This window comes from Lissotriton vulgaris, chromosome 8 (genome assembly GCF_964263255.1).
Source record: "Lissotriton vulgaris chromosome 8, aLisVul1.2, whole genome shotgun sequence".
Taxonomy (NCBI): Eukaryota; Metazoa; Chordata; class Amphibia; order Caudata; family Salamandridae; genus Lissotriton; species Lissotriton vulgaris.
The window spans coordinates 39,863,310-39,886,742 of NC_141696.1; the positions used below are offsets into that span (position 1 = coordinate 39,863,310).

Sequence of the window (23,433 nt, forward strand, 5' to 3'; positions counted from 1 at the left end):
CCCTGGAGCGCTCCCGGTGCTCAATTTTGCGGCGCGCGTACTGGGGAGCGTCCCGTTAGCGCTATTGCCGCGAACGGAAACATCATTGTGACGTATCGCGTAGCCGTGTCCGCGTGATACGCACGGCGTAAGCGCACCCGGAAGCACCCAAGCGCATACAAACGCGCTACGTAAGCGCCGCCAGGGCGTGTAAACACGTCATGTGACCTGAAAATAACACTTTTCATTGGTTCAGAACAGTTTTGTTTTCCAAATGATGAAAGCCCCCACCTTTTTTTCCTCATTCTCACTTTGTTCTTTGAGTGAGGAAGACCTGCTTCTATTGATAGAGAAATGGCTACAGTAGCAGCAGCAGCTGGAGCATCTGCACCACCACCACCACCACCACCACCACAAGGACCACCACAACATCACATTGGTGGTGAAGAAGAAGAGGAGGAGGAAGAGGAAGAGGAGGAGAGAAGGCAGTTCCTGCCTGAAGACAATCCCCCATATAAACCTAAGGAGCACTTTATATGGGAGTTTTTTAAAATCCCAAGGGGTGCAAAAAAAGTTAATGCTGCAAAGGTGACCTGTCTCATCTGTGGCGTTGAACTTTACAGGGGGAACCCTGCAAAAAAATATTCATGTGGGAATCACACAATGCATCGCCACATACAACAAAAGCACCCCAATAACTATTCTGCAGCAGAGGTCAGAAAACTGACCAGAAACCCTCCCCAATCTTCTCCGAGCACCTCTAAACAACCCACTCCATCGGGTCCTGAAACTAGAGAGATGGTCCCATGCATTCAACGCCAGTTTGGAGAATACAAGATTACTTGTATATTTTGTGGGACTACCATTTCTTATGGGGAGCAGAGCATCAAACTCATAAATCGCGCTGGAGACAACCACCGGTGCCGAAAGAAGCCTTAATTTTTTCCTGTTTTTTTTTGCTCCAGTTGAGCAGTTTACAATTCCCTGTTTTTTGTTTGTCCCCATAAAAAATACAAAAAAAATATAAAACTGTTCATAAAAGCCAAAAAAAGTATAAAATGTTCCAAAAAACAAAAAAATATAAAACAACAAAAAGAATTTAAAAAACTGTTCTTTTTAGAACTACCTCCAATTTTTTTTAAAAAATGCTACATTTTTTAAAAAATCTGTCATTCTTTTTTCCCCATGGTACGCTCCCCGGTACGCTCCCCGGTGCGCGTACCGGGTGCTCCCCCCACGCAAATCGAAAAAAAAATAATGTTTTCCCCGCTGGGCCCTTTTATGGCCCCCACATCAAACCTAGGTGGTCAGGGGGGTCTATCCTGCCCCCTTTTGGTCATTTCCCTCTTTGTTTTTGCCACCTCTTGTGTCTCGGTAGGATCGAGATGGCGGCCGCTCCGGACTGTTTGGAATGTTTACAGACACCCGAGAGCCAATCAGCTTTCCGCTCACGAACTCGCGTAGCGCGCTGGTGCGAGCCCGGGTGCGCGTACCGGGGCGCGCTTATAGATATATATATTTTTTTTAACCTAAATTAGTCTAAATCCACTGGAGCACATATCTTGAGACATAGCAAAGGCACATTGGGCTACCAGTCCCTACAATTTTGACAAGTTTGGTGGAAATCCATTCAGCCGTTTGGGCTAAAAGTGAGTCCAACCGCCCAATAGAAATTAACATGGGGAAAACACGTTTTGGGACCCCCCTTTTATCTCGGCCCCCTCTTGACGAATCCCCCCCAAACTTTCAGGGAAGGACCGGAGCGCCGCGAGGCAAATTTGAGGAAGATTTCAGGCAGATTCCTCAACCGGCGCTAAAGTTATTCCCAATAGAATGTTGCGAAATCCCTATACAAAATAATCCTAACTATAACTACCTACTGGCGACCGCCAGTAGGTAATAAATATATATACATATATATATATATATCGCAGACAGCAGGAATTCTTACAGTAAGTGGGTTAAACGCTCTTGCATGATTTGTTTTGTGCCTGGCCCTAGGTTATTGGAAATCTACTTCTTTGTGGAATGCAGGGTGTGTTCTTGAGTAATTGTCTAATCTTTTTGGTAATGGTGTGACACACAAAGCCAATCCTCTGGGCATAATGTTGTGGTACTAATTTATGAATGTGTTGCTCTTGGTAAGTAGGGGTACCTTGACAGAGGCAATTATTTTTTACAATGCACTTTCTCGGGTGTCCTCATGTTTGTTGGTATTGTGGTTGTTTGAGTTCTAAGTCACAGCAAGTGAATTACACAGTGTACATTTGGGTCCAATTGTTATCACCTAATAAGCTTGCTATCTTTAAAAATAGGGTGTGTTTGGGCCGTTAACTGACTTCAATTTAAAAACCTTTTTTAGGTACTCCCTGGGTTTTTCAACTTTAGTTGGTCATTTTGCGGTTCCTGATGAAGGTGGTGTTCATCTTCTTCTTGTACCACCGAAATGCGGCAACCATTGCCAATTAGATCCTGGTCATTGCAGTTGCTTCTTTGGTCATAGGAGATTCATGCCATACTTATGTCTCCAACTTTCCAGAGTTTTGTATTTATGAATGAAGTATGAATGGTGCTGAACAGGTATGAATGCATGAGAGAGTTTGTTGTCGTTTGTGTTATTTTTTACCTGGGGATTACATGATGCTGAAATGTGAAAAGTTATTTACATGTGGATATGCTCAGAATATTTATTGTATATGTTTATTGAATAAAAACTGTTAATTGACAAGTAATTTTGATGAAAAAAAGAGCTAAAAAATTAATAAACAAAATTATAAATTACAATGATGCTATAGTTCAATGCAAGGCCCATTTTGAATTCATTGTGAATCAGATAAAAGAAATAAAGGTCATGAGGGAGTTCTTACAGTGTGTCATTCCATGTTATCTAAGAATTCTAACTAAACCTAAAGATCACAACATGATTGTAGAAGGTGTGACCTTGTCTAGGAAAAACGGTTATCAACTGAAGTGGGCACAGGTACAAAATTTAAATCTAGGCCTTAAAATCATAGCCCAAGTAAAGGAGGAAATATTAGCCTGCTTGGTAGAGAACTCATCACCTCTATTCTTGGTTACCCTGTTCACAACACTTTTGGCGAAAATAAAAGTAGTACTTCAGCTGGTTAAGTCTCCAAATACCATCGCTAATACTGGGATGTTTGATAAAGCCTCTGCTGCAGCAAAAAAAGCCCTCGTAAATGCCCTAAAAACCCATCCCAGAGACTCCTCTTTGACCCGCGTGCTACGCAAAGATTTTAAACTAGCGAGGAGGGTGAGAGAGAGTGATCTAACTTCTGTGCCTCCGGCCTGTGTGTGCAATGGAGGGTCCATGTTCCTTTTCTAGGGCTCCCCTGACTGCTCAGGGCTTGCTCTGATTCTGCTGTGTGTCGTGAGTCTCGTGGACCGTAACCAGTCTTGACCTTCTGCTTTGGTTGCTGTTGCCAAGGCTTGTTGCCGGACACCGACACCTCAGCACCTGACATCCTTAATGGGACGATTCAGAAAAGGGGGTGGTGATGAACAGAGTGTCTGAATTAAGCAGACCACTCTTACCCAGTCCAAAGATCAGGGCTTGATCCATCACCGTTATTTATCTCACTGCACCATCCCAGCTCAGAACCTGGCTATATGCAAATCAGTCTCTCCCTGGCCCAGTGCATCATGGGAACAGGGCAGACTAAACTACCAAGCCAATTCTTCACCAGAAAGGAGACAAGCTACCGGGGACCGGTTTCTGGCATTTCAGCCTTCTTCGGCCCGGCTTGCTTGAATCCTGCAAGCAAGCCGGGCCGAAGACGGCTGAAATGCCAGAAACCGGTCCCCGGAAGCTTGTTTCCTTCCCAGTATAAGAATTGGCTTGGTAGTTTGGTTTGCCCTGTTACCATCATGCACTGGGACTAATTTGCATGTAACCAGGTTCTGAGCTGGGATGGTGCAGTGAGCTAAAAAACGGTGATGGATCAAGCTCTGATCTTTGGACTGGGTAAGAGTGGTCTGCTTAATTCAGACACTTTGTTCATCACCACCCCTTTTTCTGAATCATTTTGTCCACCATAAGCGTGGAAGGGTATACTCAGATGTGAGTCCCTTGCTCATTGCACCATCAGGATTCAAGCAAGCCGGGCCGAAGACGGCTGAAATGCCAGAAACCGGTCCCCGGAAGCTTGTTTCCTTCCCAGTATAAGAATTGGCTTGGTAGTTTGGTTTGCCCTGTTACCATCATGCACTGGGACAGGAACAGACTAATTTGCATGTAGCCAGGTTCTGAGCTGGGATGGTGCAGTGAGCTAAAAAACGGTGATGGATCAAGCCCTGATCTTTGGACTGGGTAAGAGTGGTCTGCTTAATTCAGACACTCTGTTCATCACCACCCCCTTTTCTGAATCATCCTTAATGGGACAGCTCGTAAATGGCTCCTTGTCATCCTCAGCATTGCCTGATCCTTGCAGCTACAGAGTCAAGACATCCTTCAATATATCTGAAGCAGCCGACATCGGTGGGCATTCGTCTTCTGAGCACTTGTCACTCTGAAGTGACCCAGACTCTGTCCCCTCTGCTTTCAGGTACTCTTCAACCAGGATCCATGTTAGGATTCCAAGGGACACTTCTTCTTCCTTCCAGAAGCAGCACTTTCTCTTAGTCCTCCATTGGGTTCGACGGCGGTTTCATACACCACTTGATTCCTATGCACCCAGCTTCCCTGGGCTAGGTAACTTGGGTACCTTGGTATCCATTGGTGGGATGGCTCTCCAACCTTCTGTCTTCCAAGGGGTTTCTTCAAAGTCCACTGGGAAGGGTCCTTAAACTCTAAATTTCCAACCGCGACTTTCACATAGACTTATGGAGCATGAGGTTGTGTATTCACTCTGCACACGCACTCCGTGTGGTTCCTATCTATTCACCTTTGGTAGTTCCTTGGGGTCCCAGCAATTCCATGCCCTCCGATACTGCCTGGACTCAAGTTTTGGTTCTTATACCATGTCTTTAGTAAATGGCTTTGTCCCCCCTGGGCCCACTGTGTATTTGTGCTATTTCATCTCTTTGCCAAAACATTGTATGCTCTGTGTTTGTCTCTGTGTAGGAGAAACAGTAACATACTATGGGCCATATGCATCAAAATCCCCATTTGTGATTCTCAAATAGCGATTTTTTGCGAATCGCTATTTGAGAATCGCAAAATACTATGAATGTAGGATTTGCAATACATTTTGCGAATCCTACATATTCCTTAATTGAGAATCTCAAATTGCGATTCGCAATTAAGGAATACCTCCCTATTAATTCCTATGGGCCTAGAGGCCCATAGGAATGAATTTGAAGACATTCTCAATTTGCGATTAGCAATAAGAGAATCGCAAATCGAGAATGCAATTTCAAGGGTGCAAGAGTGTAAAAAGTACACCCTGTTGTACCCCTGAAATAGGCATAGGTGCACATGTGGTGCACATACATGCCCTAAGGCACAACAAGTGCATTTTTCAAAGAAATGACAAATTACCACCAACTTGAAGTTGATGGTAATTTGCGATTCCTTAATGCCAAATTGCACTTTTTTGGTGCTTTTTTCGTTGCATTTAAGGAATCGCAAAATTTGCGATCCTTAAATGGAAACGCAAAATAAGGAGTCACATATTTTGCAATTCCTTATTTTGCACGCTGATTTAACTCATACATACCACTATGCAAAATTGTGATTGCAAACACTGAAATTCGGAGAATTTGGGCATTTGCGATCGCAATTTTGCTTGACACATATGCCCCTAAGTAGTGTGATATAATAAATACGGATTTTATAACTACTGTAGTACAGCAGCATGTCACTCATGTCAGGGATGGAAGTACAACAGCAGGCCACTTATGGCAGCTATGACATGACTGCAGCAGGTCACTTATGGCAGCTATAGAAGTACAGCAGCTGGTCACTTACAGCTGCTATGGAAGTACAGTCACAGGTCACTTATTGCAGCTATGGATGTACAGCAGCAGATCACTTATAGCAGCTATGGAAGCTCAGCTGCAGGTCACTTAGGGCAGCTATGGAAGTACTGCAGCAAGTTGGTAATGGTAGAATAGGTGACTGGCATTATACACATCATGTTCAGCAGCAAGTACAGTCTTGTACTGAAACAAAACCGTCAGCCTTCTGCTGTTCTTCAATACAGGGTTCTTAAGATAACTCTTTGAAATACATTTGTTTTTTGCTTTATATCCATACTAATGGTTGTAATGCAATGAACTCATGCACTTAGCATTTACTAGGGTCTATTGATTTTACAGATGCATGGATATTCCTTGTGGCTCTCATAGTGGAAAGGCAAATAAAAATTCAATTTAGAAAATTCTTAAGAGAACTCAATTTAAGAGCGGAATGGCAGGTGCATTAATTAACATATATTTTATGAAAATCTGTGCAAAGTTAGAAGGACTATTTTGACTTTACCTCATTTTTAGGTCTAGCTTCAACCAGCCTCAGCTGCCTGCCTGTACTCACCTGAAGATTCTCACTGACGAAACTGTCTTTAGTGCTTGATACTTTTGAAGGTCGTTTGCTGTGCTCGTCTCATGCGCTCATCGCTGTAGTTGCTCGTTGTAACAGTGAAACTTTTTGAAAGTGTGACTGATTCAAGAAATTTTTCTATTAGGATATACATTTGCATATCTTCTGACCCTGGTAAAGTGTCGAATTATTACCAGATTTTGGGAGATTTCCTTGCTCTATTATTCAATGATTCACAGATTTATAAAATACATTTTCAGAGCCGACCAAAACATGAAGCCCCAAGTTCCTTCAATAGTTGGTAATCTCTGATCCATTAGTAAAGTACCCCCAAAAATATACATACAAAGAGGCAGTCACCCTTACAATGGCAACCTTACCTCCTTTCTTCACAGTTTGCTCTGAAATGAATCTTTCCAGTTCAGTCCTCAGCTTGATCTCGACTCCGTTCCTCCGCTGTGTCCCATCGTCCACCAGGATGAAGTGAGAGTGGTTGTTATCCAGACAGAAGAGGCCCCCTCTGTTGTCCACATCCAAGGAGTAGTCAGCTTGGTGACCCCACTGAAAGGAAATACATTTAAGCATGGGTTCTTCTGATGGAGGGAGGTCTGAAGACAGTTCAATGAGTGCTTTTCAAAATTGGTACCTACACTGGACCAGTAAGATAATTTCAGGGAGAAACAAAAAGACACAGGGCCATATTATCAACAAAGGGCGATACATTATCGCCGCTTTTATCGGCAGGAAACTGCAGTTAAAGTGGCAATAATGGCCGTGATAATATGCCCTTGTGAATTCCCATAGAAGCCCGGTTTCTGCTGTTAACCTGGGCTTCTATGGGAATTCACAAAAGCATATTTTCAAGGCCATTATCACCGCTTTAGCGGCAGTTTCCTGCCGATAAAAGCGGTGATGATGTATCGCCCTTTCTTGATGTGTGGTCCACAGTGTTTGTTTGTGGCTCAATGATTGTGGAGAAGTGTGGCTCAATGATTAGAGCGGCAGACCCTGATGCAGAGGTCTAGCCCAGGACCAAGGTTCAATTCCCCACCTTCGATGGTCTTGGGCTCAAAATACCACGGACCTGATAATTCTCGCCTCGGTGCCTATTCCAATCAGTGAGTCCCACTCTGCAACTCTGGGCAATAGCTTTCTTAATCTCCACAACGGCCCCCACAACGCTAAGGATGCCTGGCCTCCACCTTGGGGGTGCCGAGGAGTGTACACCTCACAGGGAAAGCCAGGATGGGTTCCACAGCGGTATTCGTACAAGCGCCTTGAGACCCTTGTGGGTGAGTAGTGCGCTATACAAGTATCAATTTATAGTTTATTTTAATTCATGGGATCATAAAATAGCAGACAAAAAATTAACAAATATGGTAACATCTTTACAATATCTGCAAAAAACAAGCATTGTAAAAAGAGAAATAGCAAATTGTCACATTTGGTAAATCCTTGTGCCATGGGGCCCTGTAATGTAATACAGCACATTCATGGTGTAGCAAGGACATTTGGTGCAGGCGCAAAGAAATCGACGCATCGACGTGTCCGTTTCTTGTAAATGATGCCCTACATTTATAGTGACTAAATACTGCAGTCTTTCAGGGTCGGTAGAAAAAACATGGCATTAGTAGCTTCATGGGACATTTGCCTGATTCCCTTTTTTATTTGATGTCCCAGGTACATGACTTTTTTTTGTAATTTCTCAAGTATAACTTTATACCCATTCTAAGCCAAGTGGTTGAGCAGAGCAATTGTGTTTGTCTACAAGCTTCCATTGTTAACTATGCAATCAAATGATCATCGATGTACTACATTAGGGTAGAACTACATGGTAACTGCAGAGACTCTAGGTTCTTTTTAAGTATCTGATTGAAATAGGACAGCAAACCCTTGTGGAGCACGACAACACATGAAAGTCTTCTCTTGGAACCGAAACACGAAGAGAAACTGGGTCTCTTCATGAAGAGTAACAGAGAAGAACACTTGGCAAAGCTCAATGACTAGGAACCAGTCAGTTTCTGGGGGAATTTAGAGCAAAATCACAGCTGGTTTCCATACCACAGGATAGCATGGAACTACCATTTGGTTAATTTTCCAGAGATACTGATAGCATCCATCACTTCTTGTTGGGTTTTTAAGGCCATCTTCAGTGAGCTACATGGGCTCCCGATGTCTTCTGTTAGAATGCTCTTCTCTATCATTCTCTGAATGTCAGGGGTTATTCCTGCAATGGCCTCTGGGACAGGTTTGAGGGAAAATTGCATTGGGCCAAAGGGTTATCTTAAGGGGTTTAGCACCCTCAATCAATCCAATTTATCTCACAGTAATATCCCAGACTTCTCCTCTAATTGTCTATCTCAGATCAATGGCTAAGTCATCCTAAGTAATAATTGGATACAATTTGATGACAGAATGTGGTGTTCGTAGGCTGAACCCTGCATCAGCTGCTTGGATCTCAGTCCTGACTACATCCTGCATGTTTTGTTATGTTATGTTAAAAGGGTTTTTTAACCTCATAAGTGCTGCGCCTAGTCCAACGGCCGACGGCACCACTACCTCGGGAGTGCTGCCGTCGGCCGTTGGACGTTCGAACCTCACCTGCGCAATGGAACGTTCAGCACCGGAGCTGGACGTTCCATAGCTGCTAAGGTGATAAAGTGCTTGTACACCGGTTGGTTTGATGGCACAGATACTAGGAAATGCCGAACCTGGAGCAGTTTATTGGTAGGCCCAGATGTACAGCCATGTTTTGAGGGATTTTCTGAATCTCAATAGATAACCTGATTTCCAAGGGATGGAATTCAAAAGTCTGGGAGCCAGAATTGCAAACCTACAAACCCCTTGGCGCTTCAGCTTGAAGCTAGGGACTGACAAAAATTGGAGATGAGCCAAGCTGAGATTGCCTGAGGGGGTGTAACTTGAGATGAGGCTGTCTATGAATTTAGGGCTCCGGCCATTCAGGGATTTAAAGTCAAGACAGCCAATTTTGAATTCACAGCATTGGGAAACAGGAAGCCAGTGCAGCTGCCTTAGGAGGGGCGAGGCATGTTGTAACCTGGGTTGTTTGTAAATCGGTCTTGTCGTTTAGTTCTGTACCATCTGTAACCATTTTGTACGGCAAAGTGGTATACCAAGTTAGATTACATTGGCATAGTCTAGACGTGATAGGCCATGGCTATCAAGACCTGTATCAAAGCTGCTTGGGTAAGTATCCAGCTTATCTTCCTAATTTTACACAGCTGAAAAAAGCAGGTGGAGATCACAGAGCCTACCTGAGTTTTTAGGGATAGGCCATTGTTTATAGTGACTCAGAGGCTTTTTACTGAGGAGGAGGGAGTTGGGCATTCGGAAAGTGATGCAGTTGAGTTTACAAAGAAGATCCCTACGTTCGGCCTTCCATAGGGGTGACCAATGTGCACAGAGTAGGGACACTGACCAGGAGGACATGGCAGTTCACGGACACCATTTTAGGGCTACTCATGTGGGTGGCACAATCAGTGCTGCCGGCCCACTAGTAGCATTTGTCATCACCAGCCCTGGCACACCCGGTGCACTTTACTAGGGACTTCATGGTGATACAAATATGCCAATCATGTATATCCAATCATAATAACAATTTACATACGGAGCACTTACACTCTGGCATTGATCAGCAGTGACACAGTGTCGAAAGCATCGAAACCAGCAAAAACGAAATCCAGCACAGCATCAATAATACAGGAGGTAGAGGCAAAAAGATGGGGGAACCACACCAAAGATGCCAGGTCTAACAACATGCATATATGTTCCTCCCTGTATTTCCCTCATAAGGTATTCCATCACTGCCTCTCCTGTAGCTTCTTCCTAATCTTCTTTCTTACTTTCTTCTCACCTTAACACTTTTCTTCTTAGACTACTGCTCTCTAAACTTTCTGATCTCCCTCCAATCCCTAATGTTCTTAGTTCCCTTACCTCATTCTTCAGCCCAGTCAACTTCAGCAATGTCAACTCTTTTTCGCTCATCATCATTCTAACATTCTTCCGAATGTTCTTTCTCTGTGTTAAATTGACCCCACACTCATCCACCGCCTTCTCCATTTTCGGCTTTTGCCTCACGCATTGCTCTCTCTGTTTCCTTGCTAATGTAGAGCAATTCACTCTAAGAAATCTTTTCCCACATTACCCTTAATGATATCTTCATACTCGCTTATCAGCGGAGTAGCATTATGTCACTGTGGAGTGTGTCTTGTACTTAGCGGGTTAACTGATATAGGAATAAATCACACCTGATTTCAATTAATACACTCATACAAGGGAAAGGTTACAACACTATTTTAGTGTCAGTAATAGCCCCTCTCAGTACACCTCACATTAGCAGGCAAGTTCAGCAGTTCAATACTCTAACTTGAGATACCTCTCAACGACCTTATGTTGTTTATATAATAATTCACACCTTTGTCAAGTTCAAAAATTAAAGAATGAATTCAAAAGCATTATAGAGATCATTCCCACAAATCCAAGAGCTAATGACACATAATAATTATTCTCCAAGTTTGTCCCTTTTATTCTATGCAATAAGCCCAACATATACTGCCTAACAGCTCACTTCTCACACTGTTGCACACATGCAAATCCTTATTGATACTCATCTCGTCTTTCTTCAACCGCCTCGTCTTCCAGAACCAGAATCATGTTGTGACTGGGTCATTTTGAATTTCAAGAGAAAACCATCTTGACCATGAAGGTGAAGTTATGGGATCTGTAGCCAAAAAAGTTAAGTCTATTTCTGAGCGCATCCAATCAGAAGCATAAGGTCTGCTACTGGATCTGTCAGCATGCACACTTGTCTTTCATAATCTTACCAAGAGCACACCAGCGGCTCAGACCGGGAGTGATGTAATCCATATTCAGACTTTGGTGCTCCCCGTATGGACCCGTCTCTATACATGTAAGATCAAATTCATTACTGTAACATTTTCATTAAGAATGACAGATACAGCTCAAAGGTTTAAGGATTTATATAATTAATTAATGGACAAAATTTGGTTTCAATAAGGTTAGCAGCAAAGTGTACAAAACTAAGCCCAGGCGGTAAACCCCACTCCGCTCGCTGAGTTTGCGGAATTCGGGCACTTTGCGCTCCAAGGAGGAGCGTGTAATTCCTGAATTCTGCCATTTGGCGTTGAAGTAGACTTTTCTTCCCATTCGCATGCTCAAGTTTTCTTTTGGCTCTCAACCACGAGCGGTGAAATTCTTGGCTGCTAGTAACCGTGCATGAGACTTCTTGCAGCGCTAGTGAGTTCCCTTGACACTTTGCGCTCACTCGCATGGCTTCCAGCCACGACGGCGCCAACTTAATAATCTTAGTGCTGATCGCGATTGCAAACTGAGCCGCCAAGCAGCTTTTCTACTGGAGAATGCAGCTGAGATGCATTTGGAGTGGATTTTCTTATCAAATTGGCCGAGTTGTTTTCTTTTGCGAAAAGCGATTTTTTAAAAACTTTTTTTAAAACAGGAAGGAAGTGCCCAAGAGACTGCAACTTTCTCCTGTTCCTGTCCAACAGGCTCATCCCAATGCTTTATCCCTTTCCTAGTCACTTTTCATGGGATTTGCAGCTGGAAGGACCATTCTTCTTGTGTGCTGCAAACATACCATTACATTTAAGGACTGTTTTTGAGATATCAAACGTAAGTTGAAAAATGTATAATGGTGTTGCTTGCTTGATTGGGGGCATGTGCCTGGAATTATTTGTACTTATATTCAATTTTTTTAAATTTATTGTGGTGGCTGGCCTGCAGTTATTTTTTTTTTTACTTTTTCTTCTTTTGCAAAGGGATAATGTTGCACAATGTACTACATTTTCCCCACATTTTTTAATTAATTTTCAATATTGATTTAATTCACTTTGTAGCCTAGTCTTCTGCTGGGCCTTCCTCTGAGTAGGCCCTGCACTATTCATGGGTTCATGAAACAACTGTTTCTGTGGTGTCTGTTGAATTGAAACACCATTTAGGCCATGGATGGCATTGGATTAAAATACAAAATGTGCTTGGTTAGTGGTATTTCACATTTTCCTGCAAAAAGTGTATACGTGGGGTAATTGTGGCTTTGGAGGATGTGTTTTGTTGCAAACATTTTTCACCCTGTTAATTCTCATTTTTGGCATTGCTGAATTAATACTGTGTTCTCTGTATTACCATTCCTCCTTTGTCTGGCCAGTGTGTGTGTGTTTGCCATAGGACACCTTTTGCCTTTGCTGTTCCCCACGCCATGTGGCAAGGGGCCATTTTGTATAGTCAGTATCCATCATAGGCCTGCATGTGTTCTTTGTTTTCTACGCCTTACGCATGTTGTTGTGACCATGTGGCTGGCAGCCATTTTGTGTGGCCAGCCACTGTGCTTTCCCCACAAGCCTGCATGTCTTCTTTGTTTGTGGCCATGCCTTCTTGCTGATTGTTGTTGTTCTGACCATGTGGTGGGTGGCCATTTTTAGTATCCAGCCATTTTTCTTTTGCCATAGTCCTGTCTGTCTCCTCTGTTTGTGGCCATGCCTCCTTGCTTGTCATTGTTGTTCTGACCATATTGCTGGTGGTCATTTTGTGTAGCCAGCCAGGGTGGCCTTTTGCCATAGGCTTGCATGGTTGGCTACAATGGTTACAGTTTAATAAATTAATATGCGTGCAGATATTTTCACTTATCTTTAATTATTTTCCTTATTATAAATGTTTAAATTTCAATTAAAAAAACAATATATACAATCTCTTAAATTTTGTATTTGCATTTAGTTTTTGATTTATTTAAATTTTTATATTTTTTATTTTTTGAATATATATTCTCTTTAAACTATATTTTAATTGTTTTAATTTCCATTTTTAGTGTTACTGTTTTATTTAAAAAAAATATTAACAAATATTTATATTTGTTTACAAGTAGTTCAATGTTTTTATTTACACTTTTCTAATTTAAACATTTGTTTTATATTTTCTTAACATCTGGCATCAACCCCATGACTAAAACTGGTGCACTACAAAGCAGCATTCACTGTCTAAAGATTATTCCATTCCATTGTCACCTTCACCTCCCAGAAAGCCACAACCTAACGTGATGTACATAAAGCAGCTCTTTCTGATCCTTCCTGACTGTACTGCACACAATGAAAGTGTGTGTTGATGTGGTTTTACCAATGGATATTTACTTGTATTATAGCTAAGTAACCACACTAAATGATATTATTTGACTGTACTACTACTTGAACTGCAACAATGCCACGTTTCACTGATGTTCTTTTTGTTTGATTGCTTTTAGGTGCACAAGAGAAGAGATATCACCCACAGTACTGCCAGACAGAATGCCTGTGTAGCAAGTGACGTGTGACTGACTTTGCAACACAGTCATCTTTTCAGCTTGTTGTGAATGTCTGCTTTTCTATCAAAGTCTTTATGCTTAATACACTTGCTGTGGAAATGGTAAAAGACTTTGCCCCTTTTTATCTCGGTGTGGATGGCAATGTGCTAATCCTACACTTGAAGAAATTGATAGAATAGCAGACTTTTGCGAACTGGCTGTATCCCCCCACCCTTTTTCTTCAGGATTGCTCGAGCCGACACCAGGACACTTCAAGTTCAAGTTCAAATGATCTTTATTCGGATTTAGTACATCCATAAAAGTACATACAGAATGAAAATACATTTTAAAAACAGATTAAAAACACATATATAAAAGTTAAAAACAGTTTATTTAGTTGGGTTTAAGCAGCATATATAACGTAAAGTGCAATGTATATGATATATAAGGTGCAAAATACATAGTAGAGGAAGAGCATTAATCTGTTAGTGTACGTGATCTCAAAATTCAATTCTTGTTCTCCCACAGGGATTGTTTAAATCAAAGCACATATACAATTAAATCTGTATTCAGTTTATAAAAGAATAATAAAGTGCACAAAATACACAAGATGGCTTAGTGCTATTATCCATTAGCCATGTTCCATACTTGCCCTCGATCTCACACAAGCTTTAATGAAGCAACTTACAGTATATATGACTTCATCTATGTGCAACATTTGCAAGAATTGTAATGCATGAATGGAATCTGGAAAGTTATATTTTCGAAGAATTGGCCTTAAATATTGACAGGTATACAATTTGTAATGACCACAAAAGAAGAGATAGTGCAATAAACTTTGTTTCCCACCTTGAGAACAAGTGCAATCCAACTCTTCTAATTTTTTGTTATAGCCAATGGGGAAGCTAAGCAAATTAACTATGCTTGTCCCGCTCGGCACTACCTTGTTATCTGGTAGGTTATACCTAACCATTGAGAGAGCTCCCTAGTGACACGCTTGCAATCACCCTGGGTTCCAGTTGTTCAACCTTTGTATATCGCATTACGCATATTTGATGACACTTTCCGGCATTAAGTTGCTATGGCAACCAGTGGCATTACGCACTTGCGATTACACTGTGTTCAATGATGCAATATGTATGTATGTATGTATGTATGTATTTTAATGCTTATTAAGCGCAGCTGTCACCCAGCGGGTATCCTGGCGCTGAGATCAGTTCCACCATCTGTTCTACCATTTATTTTGCTCTAGGGAAGAGAAAGGTTTTAAGGTCCTTTTTAAATAGAATCAAATTTTGACTGCTCCTCAGTGTTAGAGGTAGAGTGTTCCACATTGTGGCGGCCGTAAAACTGAAGGCGCGGCCGCCCATTCTCACTCTGTTTATTCTTGGGATTTTCACTAAAAACGCTGAGGCGGATCTCAGAGGTCTAGCAGCCTGATACCACGAAAAGAGATTTTGCAATGGTATTGGTCCTTGACCATGCAGTGCTCCAAAAATCAGGCACAAAGCCTTATAGGAGATCCTCTGCTGGACCGGTAACCAATGTAAGATTGCCAGGGCTCCGGCAGAAGAAGCCGAGCGAGGCAGGGATAGGGCTAGTTTAGCCGCCATGTTTTGAACCCTTTGTAATTTATGGATCAAAACCTTTGGGGCTCCTAGAAGTAGTGCGTTGCAGTAGTCTAACCTACTGAGGATGGTACTACGCACTACTTCTACTCTGGCTTCCCGCGGGAGAAGCGGCAGTATCTTCCGTAGAGCACAGAGCAGGCCCATACATGTCCCAACAGTCCTGTTCACCGAGACGTCCAATTGCAGGTTCGACTCGAACATGACTCCCAGATTGCGGGCCGAGTCTGCTGCCTCCACCGAGCCTGGAATGGAACTAGGCCAGAAGTCTTCCGGCAATGGGCGAGGGAGTCGGTCAGAAGAGCAGTGCATGTATGATTATCATGATTAATTTAATCACTTTAATGTACATTGTACTATGCATTATATATTGATTTCATGCTTCCTGGCCGGTTTTTAACACCATTTGGTGTTGATTGCACATTCCATCACGGCTGCCTTGTTATCCAGTTACACCATTTCCTGTACCGGGTTGCCATGTGATGTTATATAACCAATCAATGTACCACTGCATTTTACATGTGACCAAGACTACGGCAATAGTCAAAACGCGTTGTGTAATTAAATCTCTTTGACAAGTTATTTTGCCCTGGTTCCTTTGTGTCCTGAGAGCGCACCTATTCTGGACTGTTGTTGGACATTTTTGCCGGAATGCTCTGCTGGCGTGTGCACCACCTTTCACGGGTCACAGTGGTACCAGAAGAAGCTTCTGCTTGATCATATATATATATCTATTACCTACTGGCGGTCGCCAGTAGGTAGTTGTAGTTAGGATTTTTTTCAATGCAAAATCTCAAAATTCTATTTGGAATAACTTTGGCGCCGGTTGACGAATCTGCCTGAAAATTTCCTCAAATTTGCCTCGTCGAACTCCGGTCCTTCCCTGAAAGTTTGGGGGGGATTCGTCAAGCGGGGTCCGAGATAAAAGGGGATCCCAAAACGTGTTTTCCCCATGTTAATTTCCATAGGGTGGTCAAACTCACTTTTAGCCCGAACGGCTGAATGGATTTCCACCAAACTTGGTAAAATTGTAGGGACTGGTAGCCCGATGTGCCTTTGCTATATCTCAAGCTATGTTCTCCAGTGGATTTTGAGTAATTTAGGTTAAAAAAATATATATATCTGTAAGCGCGCCCCGGTACGCGCACCGGGGCGCGTACCAGCGCGCTACGCGAGTTCGCGAGCGGAAAGCTGATTGGCTCTCGGGTGTCTGTAAACATTCCAAACAGTCCGGAGCAGACGCCATCTTGTTTCTCGGTAGGATCGAGACACAAGAGGTGACCAAAACAATGGGGGAAATGACCATAAGGGGGCAGGGTAGACCCCCTGACCTCTAAGTTTGATGTGGGGTGTATAAAAGGGCGGGGGGAGCACCCGGTACGCACCAGGGAGCATACCATGGAGAAAAAAGAATGACAGACTTTTCAAAAATTGTATGTTTATTATTTGTTCTTTTTGTTGTTTTTTTTAATTTAAGTACCAACATGTAGGTACCAATGCAGAGTCTAAAATGTAATATACACCGTCTCCTTTGTAGATATCTTGCATGTTGTTACAGAAGTTATTGTGGTATATGGAATTCATACCATAGTCTGTCAGGAAAGCAGAAACAACATGGAGGCAGGAGATGATAAAGAGATGTTAAATACACATTGGAGATAATATAGTGGGAAAAAGGAAGTAACTATGAGCAAACTTACTATGTAACTGTGGTAATATCGATTACCTATACTTAATTTGCTATCAATAATCAATAAGAATAACTCAGAAAAATGAGAGGCAGAATCCGAGATATTGAGGTTAACTCAAAAGGGTTTTATTCCTGTAAAAGGAATTGGGTTATTGGCTCGAGCCAAGGTGGCATAACCATTCCATTCACCACACAGGGTTCAGGAAGGGAAGACAGACAACATATTGTTTACAAAAGTACATATATATAGTCAATGCATTACAATGTATGAGCATACAGTAGGCGTAATAGTAGGCGTGACTGCTGAAAAAGGAGAGATAAAACATGAAAACGTCACAAAAGAGGCATGGCAATAGGCGTGCATGAAGGTGTACACCAGATACGTCATTTAACATGATGTCACAAGTAGGCGGAACCACTAGAGAATCCTGCAGTGTCAGCATAATTATATGGCAGAGATGCGCGCGCAGCTGTTTGACGTGGATCTGACGTGTAACTGGAGGGCGAAGGGGACTTGACATTTAGCACTACAAGTGTAGACATAAGTGGAGACATAAGTCTGGGATGTCAGATCAACCTAGTCCCAAATCGTATCTGATATCATATGTTTAAGGAACAGTAGTATCTGGAAGGGAAAAGGTCTCTAGACATAGACTACCCTATTCTGAATATGAATGCGTGTACATGTGTCTACATGTCGGCATGCGGGGTGAGGGGGCATGGGCCTACCATGGCAACGGAGTCTATGAATTACTTGCACGGAGACAGAAGAGCCTGGCCCTCTGCTCCTGCAGCTGGGAGGATGTTTACTTGAGCTACGAGACAGGAATGTGTTTTCGAGGAGTGGAGCAGATAATTCGAAGGTTGAATACAGTCTTGGCAGGCAGAGGTTAGGCTATGCACCGGAGTCGCGCAAGAAGTAAGGTGGGGGCCACTGGCACAGAGGTAGCCTGGGCTGCGGCCCTCGGAGTCAGGAAACAGGAGAGAACTCGAAAAAGGCTTCATGGCAGAATCTGGGCCTACTTTCGCCAGAGCTGAAAAACGTGTAAAGTGTACCACAAAAAGACGGTGGCACGGCATAGATAGGAACTGAATATTCAATCCGTTCATGGCGGATCTGAAAGAGGACAAGTTAAAGATGGACGCAAATGTATTTGCGTCTTCGTAGCTGGCACAGGAGGGAAATTACATGCACTGCAAGCTAGTACATGGAGACGGTGGGGTTCTCGCTGGGGAACACAACTTGACCAAAAATTATATTTCCTCATTCCCTCCTTGTTCCCCACGGACCCTTCATGATACATCGATATTCATCAATTGATCGACTTGTTCACTTAACATTATTTGCTCTTCTTGCTTTATGCGTTTTGAATGGGAACTTGAATGTGGAACACATGAAGTGGCACACAAGCCACAAATTGCCGGTCCGCATTGGAGACACAGGCAACAACTGAATACTACGAGAAAACCAATACCTAGGAGGGATAGGATCTTCCACCCCCAGGCTGACAACATTGTCCAGAACCAACCGGACCAAGTCCAGGTGCCTGGATTCTGATGAATTAAACTTGCGATTTTATGAAGACGTGTAATAGCTTTGTACACCGTTGGCGCGTTATTAGGTATAAAAATACAGCAGCTTGACCCGATGACCTTACAAGCTCCACCCCTATCTGCCAAGATGACGTCAATAACAAGACGATTTTGAAGAACAACAACCCGCATAGCGGACTGCTCCTCCGTTAAGTTACCTAGTGCTGAAGTAGTTTCATTCACTACTGCTTCGAGGGTTCTAGTTAATTTTCGTATCAGTTTACTGTTAAAGACAGCACCTAAGTAGGGGAAGAAACCTTTATTGAAATCTGTATATTTCTCCCAGGCAGTTTCAGTATAATCGACAAGCGGGAGATCTCTCTGGTATCTATGTTTTACTAGATTGGTGTTTCTATGATAATCAGGAGGGGCTAGGAATACGGGTGGCAGAAGGAATGCAATATAACAGGTACCATCCCAGTCTAAAGGCAGACGGACATATGCAGTACGACCGCAAACAAAATAGGAATGACGTAAAGCCCTAAACATTGATCTACCATGATCAGTAAATTCGACTATAGTGGTGCATTTACTATGACCTACGTGTACAGAACCATTCTTGCGAACACATAGTTCACCAGTGACAGGCAAGACTGCCATAGCAGGCAGGACAGGAGCAGCATCGGATTCAACAGATAAAATCATGAAAGTGACTGTGTAATTACCTAACCCATATACTTCATTTTCTATATCAGTTCCAGTAGCAACGGGGAGTCCCTCCTTGTCAGGGTAGCATACCTTAAGCAAGACTATGTTCAGGTTTCCCCAAACCCAATTACCTTCATAAATAGCAGCAGTAGATACTAGAGAATTAAGCATTTTGAACCATGCAGCGCATGTACCATTGTGGGTGAACGGGTACGGGAAAAGGGGCAAAACACCCTTGTTGTCTTGGTAAGGAGGGAGTCGACCACATATCCAACAATTAGTAGCATTGGTAGTCTGGTGAGAGTGATGTAACATACTAATGAAAGTGTTGTTGCGCAGCGCAAGTCTATATGACAATTCATGAGGCGGTAATTCACTAAAAGAATGTTCAGTAGTAGCATTATAAGCAGTATGCTTGAATATAGGGTAGTATATATGCAGAAGAATACCAGCAGTGATAACCAGCAAACATAGGAAAAACATAACAAGTAGTGTCACTATGCAGCGACTACGAAGTGATTTGCAATACGCATTTTTCTTATGTTGTCTTTGTCTATCTCTCTCTCTATCTCGATCTAGGGGATACATGTCAGAAACTAATTTAACCGATTCACCTAGGGGAGGACTTAAACAATTAAACTGTCTGACTTGCTAGATCGTAATTTTTGTCTGTAAAGTTCTGAGGCAGTTTTCTCGACCAAAGGGAGTTTTGTGTCAGTTTGTGGAGGAGGGCAGGGCTTAGTGTCCAAGTCCGAAGGAAGTCCAAAGTATTTCTTTACGTGGCTGGAATGCAGCCACCCCTTCCTGCCCTCGATTTTTACAGCGGTCCTCGTCGTAAGCAGAACCAACTTCGGCGACTGCCAGCGGGGCTCCAGCGGGCTCTTCCGGTCGAAATTTCTGACGTACACAAAATCACCAGGTACCACCTCATGGGGCTTCGTCTCGGTGTTATCGGGAAAGGCTGCAGCTACCTGTGAACGACAAGATTGTAGTGCAGACATCAAGGAGGCAAGGTAATCTGTCAGCATAAGACAATCAACATCAGTTATTTTACGTGGAATGGGCGTCCCCCACATATTCGGTGGCCTACCGAAGACCACTTCATACGGAGATAGCCCAGAACGGGAATGGGCCACCATCCTCATATAGAAGAGGGCGACCGGCAAGGCAACTATCCAGTCTATACCTTTGTCTCTACAGATCTTGGAAAGTCGGATTTTCAATGTTTGATTATGACGCTCCACGAGACCTGCTGCCTCGGGATGCCGGACACAATGGAACTTCCACTTATAACCTAACAGGAGTGTAATATTTTCTACAAGTGCGGATGAGAACGGCTGACCATTATCTGAGTACACGATACGGGGCAAACCATACCGCGGGAAGTATTCACGGACTAACTGCTTGGCAGTAGTCGGAGCAGTATAATCGGGAACTGGGTATGCCTCTATCCATCGGGAAAGAGCACACACGACTACGAGGACATATTTAAAACCTCGGCAGCGTTCCATCTGGATATAATCCATCTGGAGGACTTCAAAAGGGTGATCGGGAGGCTGAAATCCACCTTGCTCTACGGGGATGCTTTTACCTGGATTGAACTGACCACAGATCATGCAAGTACGCACTTTCTGTTTGGCTGCTGCCCGTAAGTTTTTATTGGACCATATGTGTTGAATGCTGTCTAGCATAGCTTTCTCTCCAAGGTGTGCGGGACTATGTATTGTATTAATGATGACTTGTACCATAGAATCGGGGAGAAACCATGTAGATTTTCCCTTCGTCATCCATCCCTGGTCTGTTTGGACCCCTCCTAGTTTAGTCCATTCCTTAATTTCATCCGGTGTTGCATGTGACTGTATGTCGATTACATCATGTGCGGGATCCCTGACTGCCATGCAGTGTGCTGGTACCACTATTTGTGTCTGATCAGTTACATGAGTTCGGTTTTGAGCAGTTTGCTTTGCTGTTCGGTCTGCCAGGTCGTTACCCTGGGAAATGGCATCAGTAACCTTAGTATGTGCCTTACATTTCATGATAGAGATTGCAGTGGGTAGATGTATTGCATCTAACAGAGCTTGAATGAGGGGACCATGTTGGATGTTGGCACCGTGAGAAGTTAAGTAACCTCTCTCTCGCCAGAGGACTCCGAAGTCGTGTACGACTCCGAATGCATAACGTGAATCAGTATATATGTTGACTCTCTTATTCTTAGCTTGAATACATGCTTGTGTCAGAGCAATAAGCTCTGCAGCTTGAGCTGATAAAGTGTCAATACAGTTTGTTTCAATGACTTCTGTGTCTGTCGTGACGGCGTAGGCTGCCACTAATTCACCTGTCTTTGTTCTCATACATGAACCATCCACAAAAAGTGTCAGGTCTGGATCTGGTAACGGAACATCTGTTAAGTCTTGTCTAGGCTTTGTCGTGATAGTGATAACTTCAATGCAATCATGTGCTAATGGATCTACTCCATTTAATGGCAATAACGTGGCTGGATTCAATGTACTGCAGCGTCTGATTTCAATGTGTGGCTGAAACAATGTCAATTCATAACCTGTCAATCTCGCGATAGTCAGGTGCTGGGTTTGAGTCCGATTCAAGAGGACTTCTACAGAATGTGGAACCTGTACTGTCAATGGATGTCCTAACACGATAGAATCACTCTGTCTAATTGCTAAAGCTGTTGCTGCAACTGATTTCAAACATGCTGGAAGGGCTTGTGCTACTGGGTCTAGTGTACTGGAAAAATAAGCACAAGGCTTGTGTGAACCTGCTTGTTCCTGAGTGAGGACTGACAAAGCAGTACCTTCACGTTCTGTGACAAAAAGTGTAAAAGGCTTACTGTAACATGGTGTTGCTAAGACAGGTGCTTGACATAAGGCTTTCTTTAAGTCTTCAAAAGCTTGTGTATGTTCCTGAGTCCAAGGGAGGACAGACGTAGTCGCCGCCCCCTGTGTTGTTAACTGAATGAGTGGCTTGGCTAGAAATGCATATTGGGGAATCCATTGTCTACAGTATGAGGTGAGGCCTATAAAGGCCCGTACCTCCTTTAGTGTTCTGGGCGGTGACATGTTTACAATTAACTGAATGCGATCAGGTGTGAGCTGTCTCCCCACTTTGGACAGCAAGTGACCCAGGTACACAACTTGCTGAACACAGAATTGCAGCTTCGAAGGGGACACCTTGTGCCCCTTGTCGGCCAGGAAATTCAGAACAATCAGGGATGCATTTTCGCATTCGGGTTCGCTTCGAGCGGTGATCAGCAGATCATCGACATATTGAAGCAGAGCAGTGTGAACTGGCATATGGATGCTGTCGAGTTGTTTTTTCAGTGCTTGACTATAGATACTGGGGCTTTCTGTGAATCCTTGAGGTGCACGGGCAAATTTAAAAGATCGGCCATTTAAACTGAATCCGAACAAAAATTGGCTTTCTGGGTCAATAGGAACACTGAAGAAAGCATTCTTGAGATCTATTACAGTAAAGAACGCTGCTTCGGAATCAATAGCTGTCAATAATGAAGAGATATCTGGGACCACAGGGTACTGTGGTACAATGCATTTGTTCAATTCGCGCAGATCAATAACCAATCGATAAACAGGGGGAGCATTTGGGTCAGTACGTTTAAGAACAGGAATGATAGGAGAATTACACACATTAGAGTCCGTTTCCACGACCACTCCTTGTGCGATGAGCTCGTCAATGATTCTCAGTAAAGCCACTACAGCATCCGGGGGTAACTTGTATTGTCGAATTCGTGGTAATACCACTCCTGCTTTGAGTGTGACTCGATATGGGGTTATGTGCATGCAACCTACATCAGTAGGGCCCTGCGCCCACAGGTGGGCAGGGACTTTCTGTAGTCTGGGATCCATATCTCTCAATACATAATGGCCTTTGAAATCTCGCAAAAATAATCGTACTCCCTCGGGAGAACAGCAGATGATAGCTCCTAAAGCTTTCAGTGTTTTTATGCCTAAAAGATTTTCTGGACATGATTTCGTGAGCAATAAATCTGTAGTCCGTGTCAGAGGACCTACTGCAAGAGGGAGGGGTTGTGATACTT

The 23,433-nt window shown here is 43.1% G+C and overlaps 1 protein-coding gene across 1 annotated transcript in view; it reads right to left on the minus strand.

Annotated features, from left to right (window-relative positions):
* LOC147693339 (transient receptor potential cation channel subfamily M member 2-like) overlaps positions 1–23,433 on the minus strand; it is a 1,947,553-nt gene that overhangs the window by 1,616,899 nt on the left and 307,221 nt on the right. Inside the window, exon 4 of the mRNA XM_086935940.1 lies at positions 6,854–7,039. Coding sequence (XP_086792066.1) covers positions 6,854–7,039 — 186 coding nt within the window. The remainder of the gene's footprint in view (positions 1–6,853; positions 7,040–23,433) is intronic.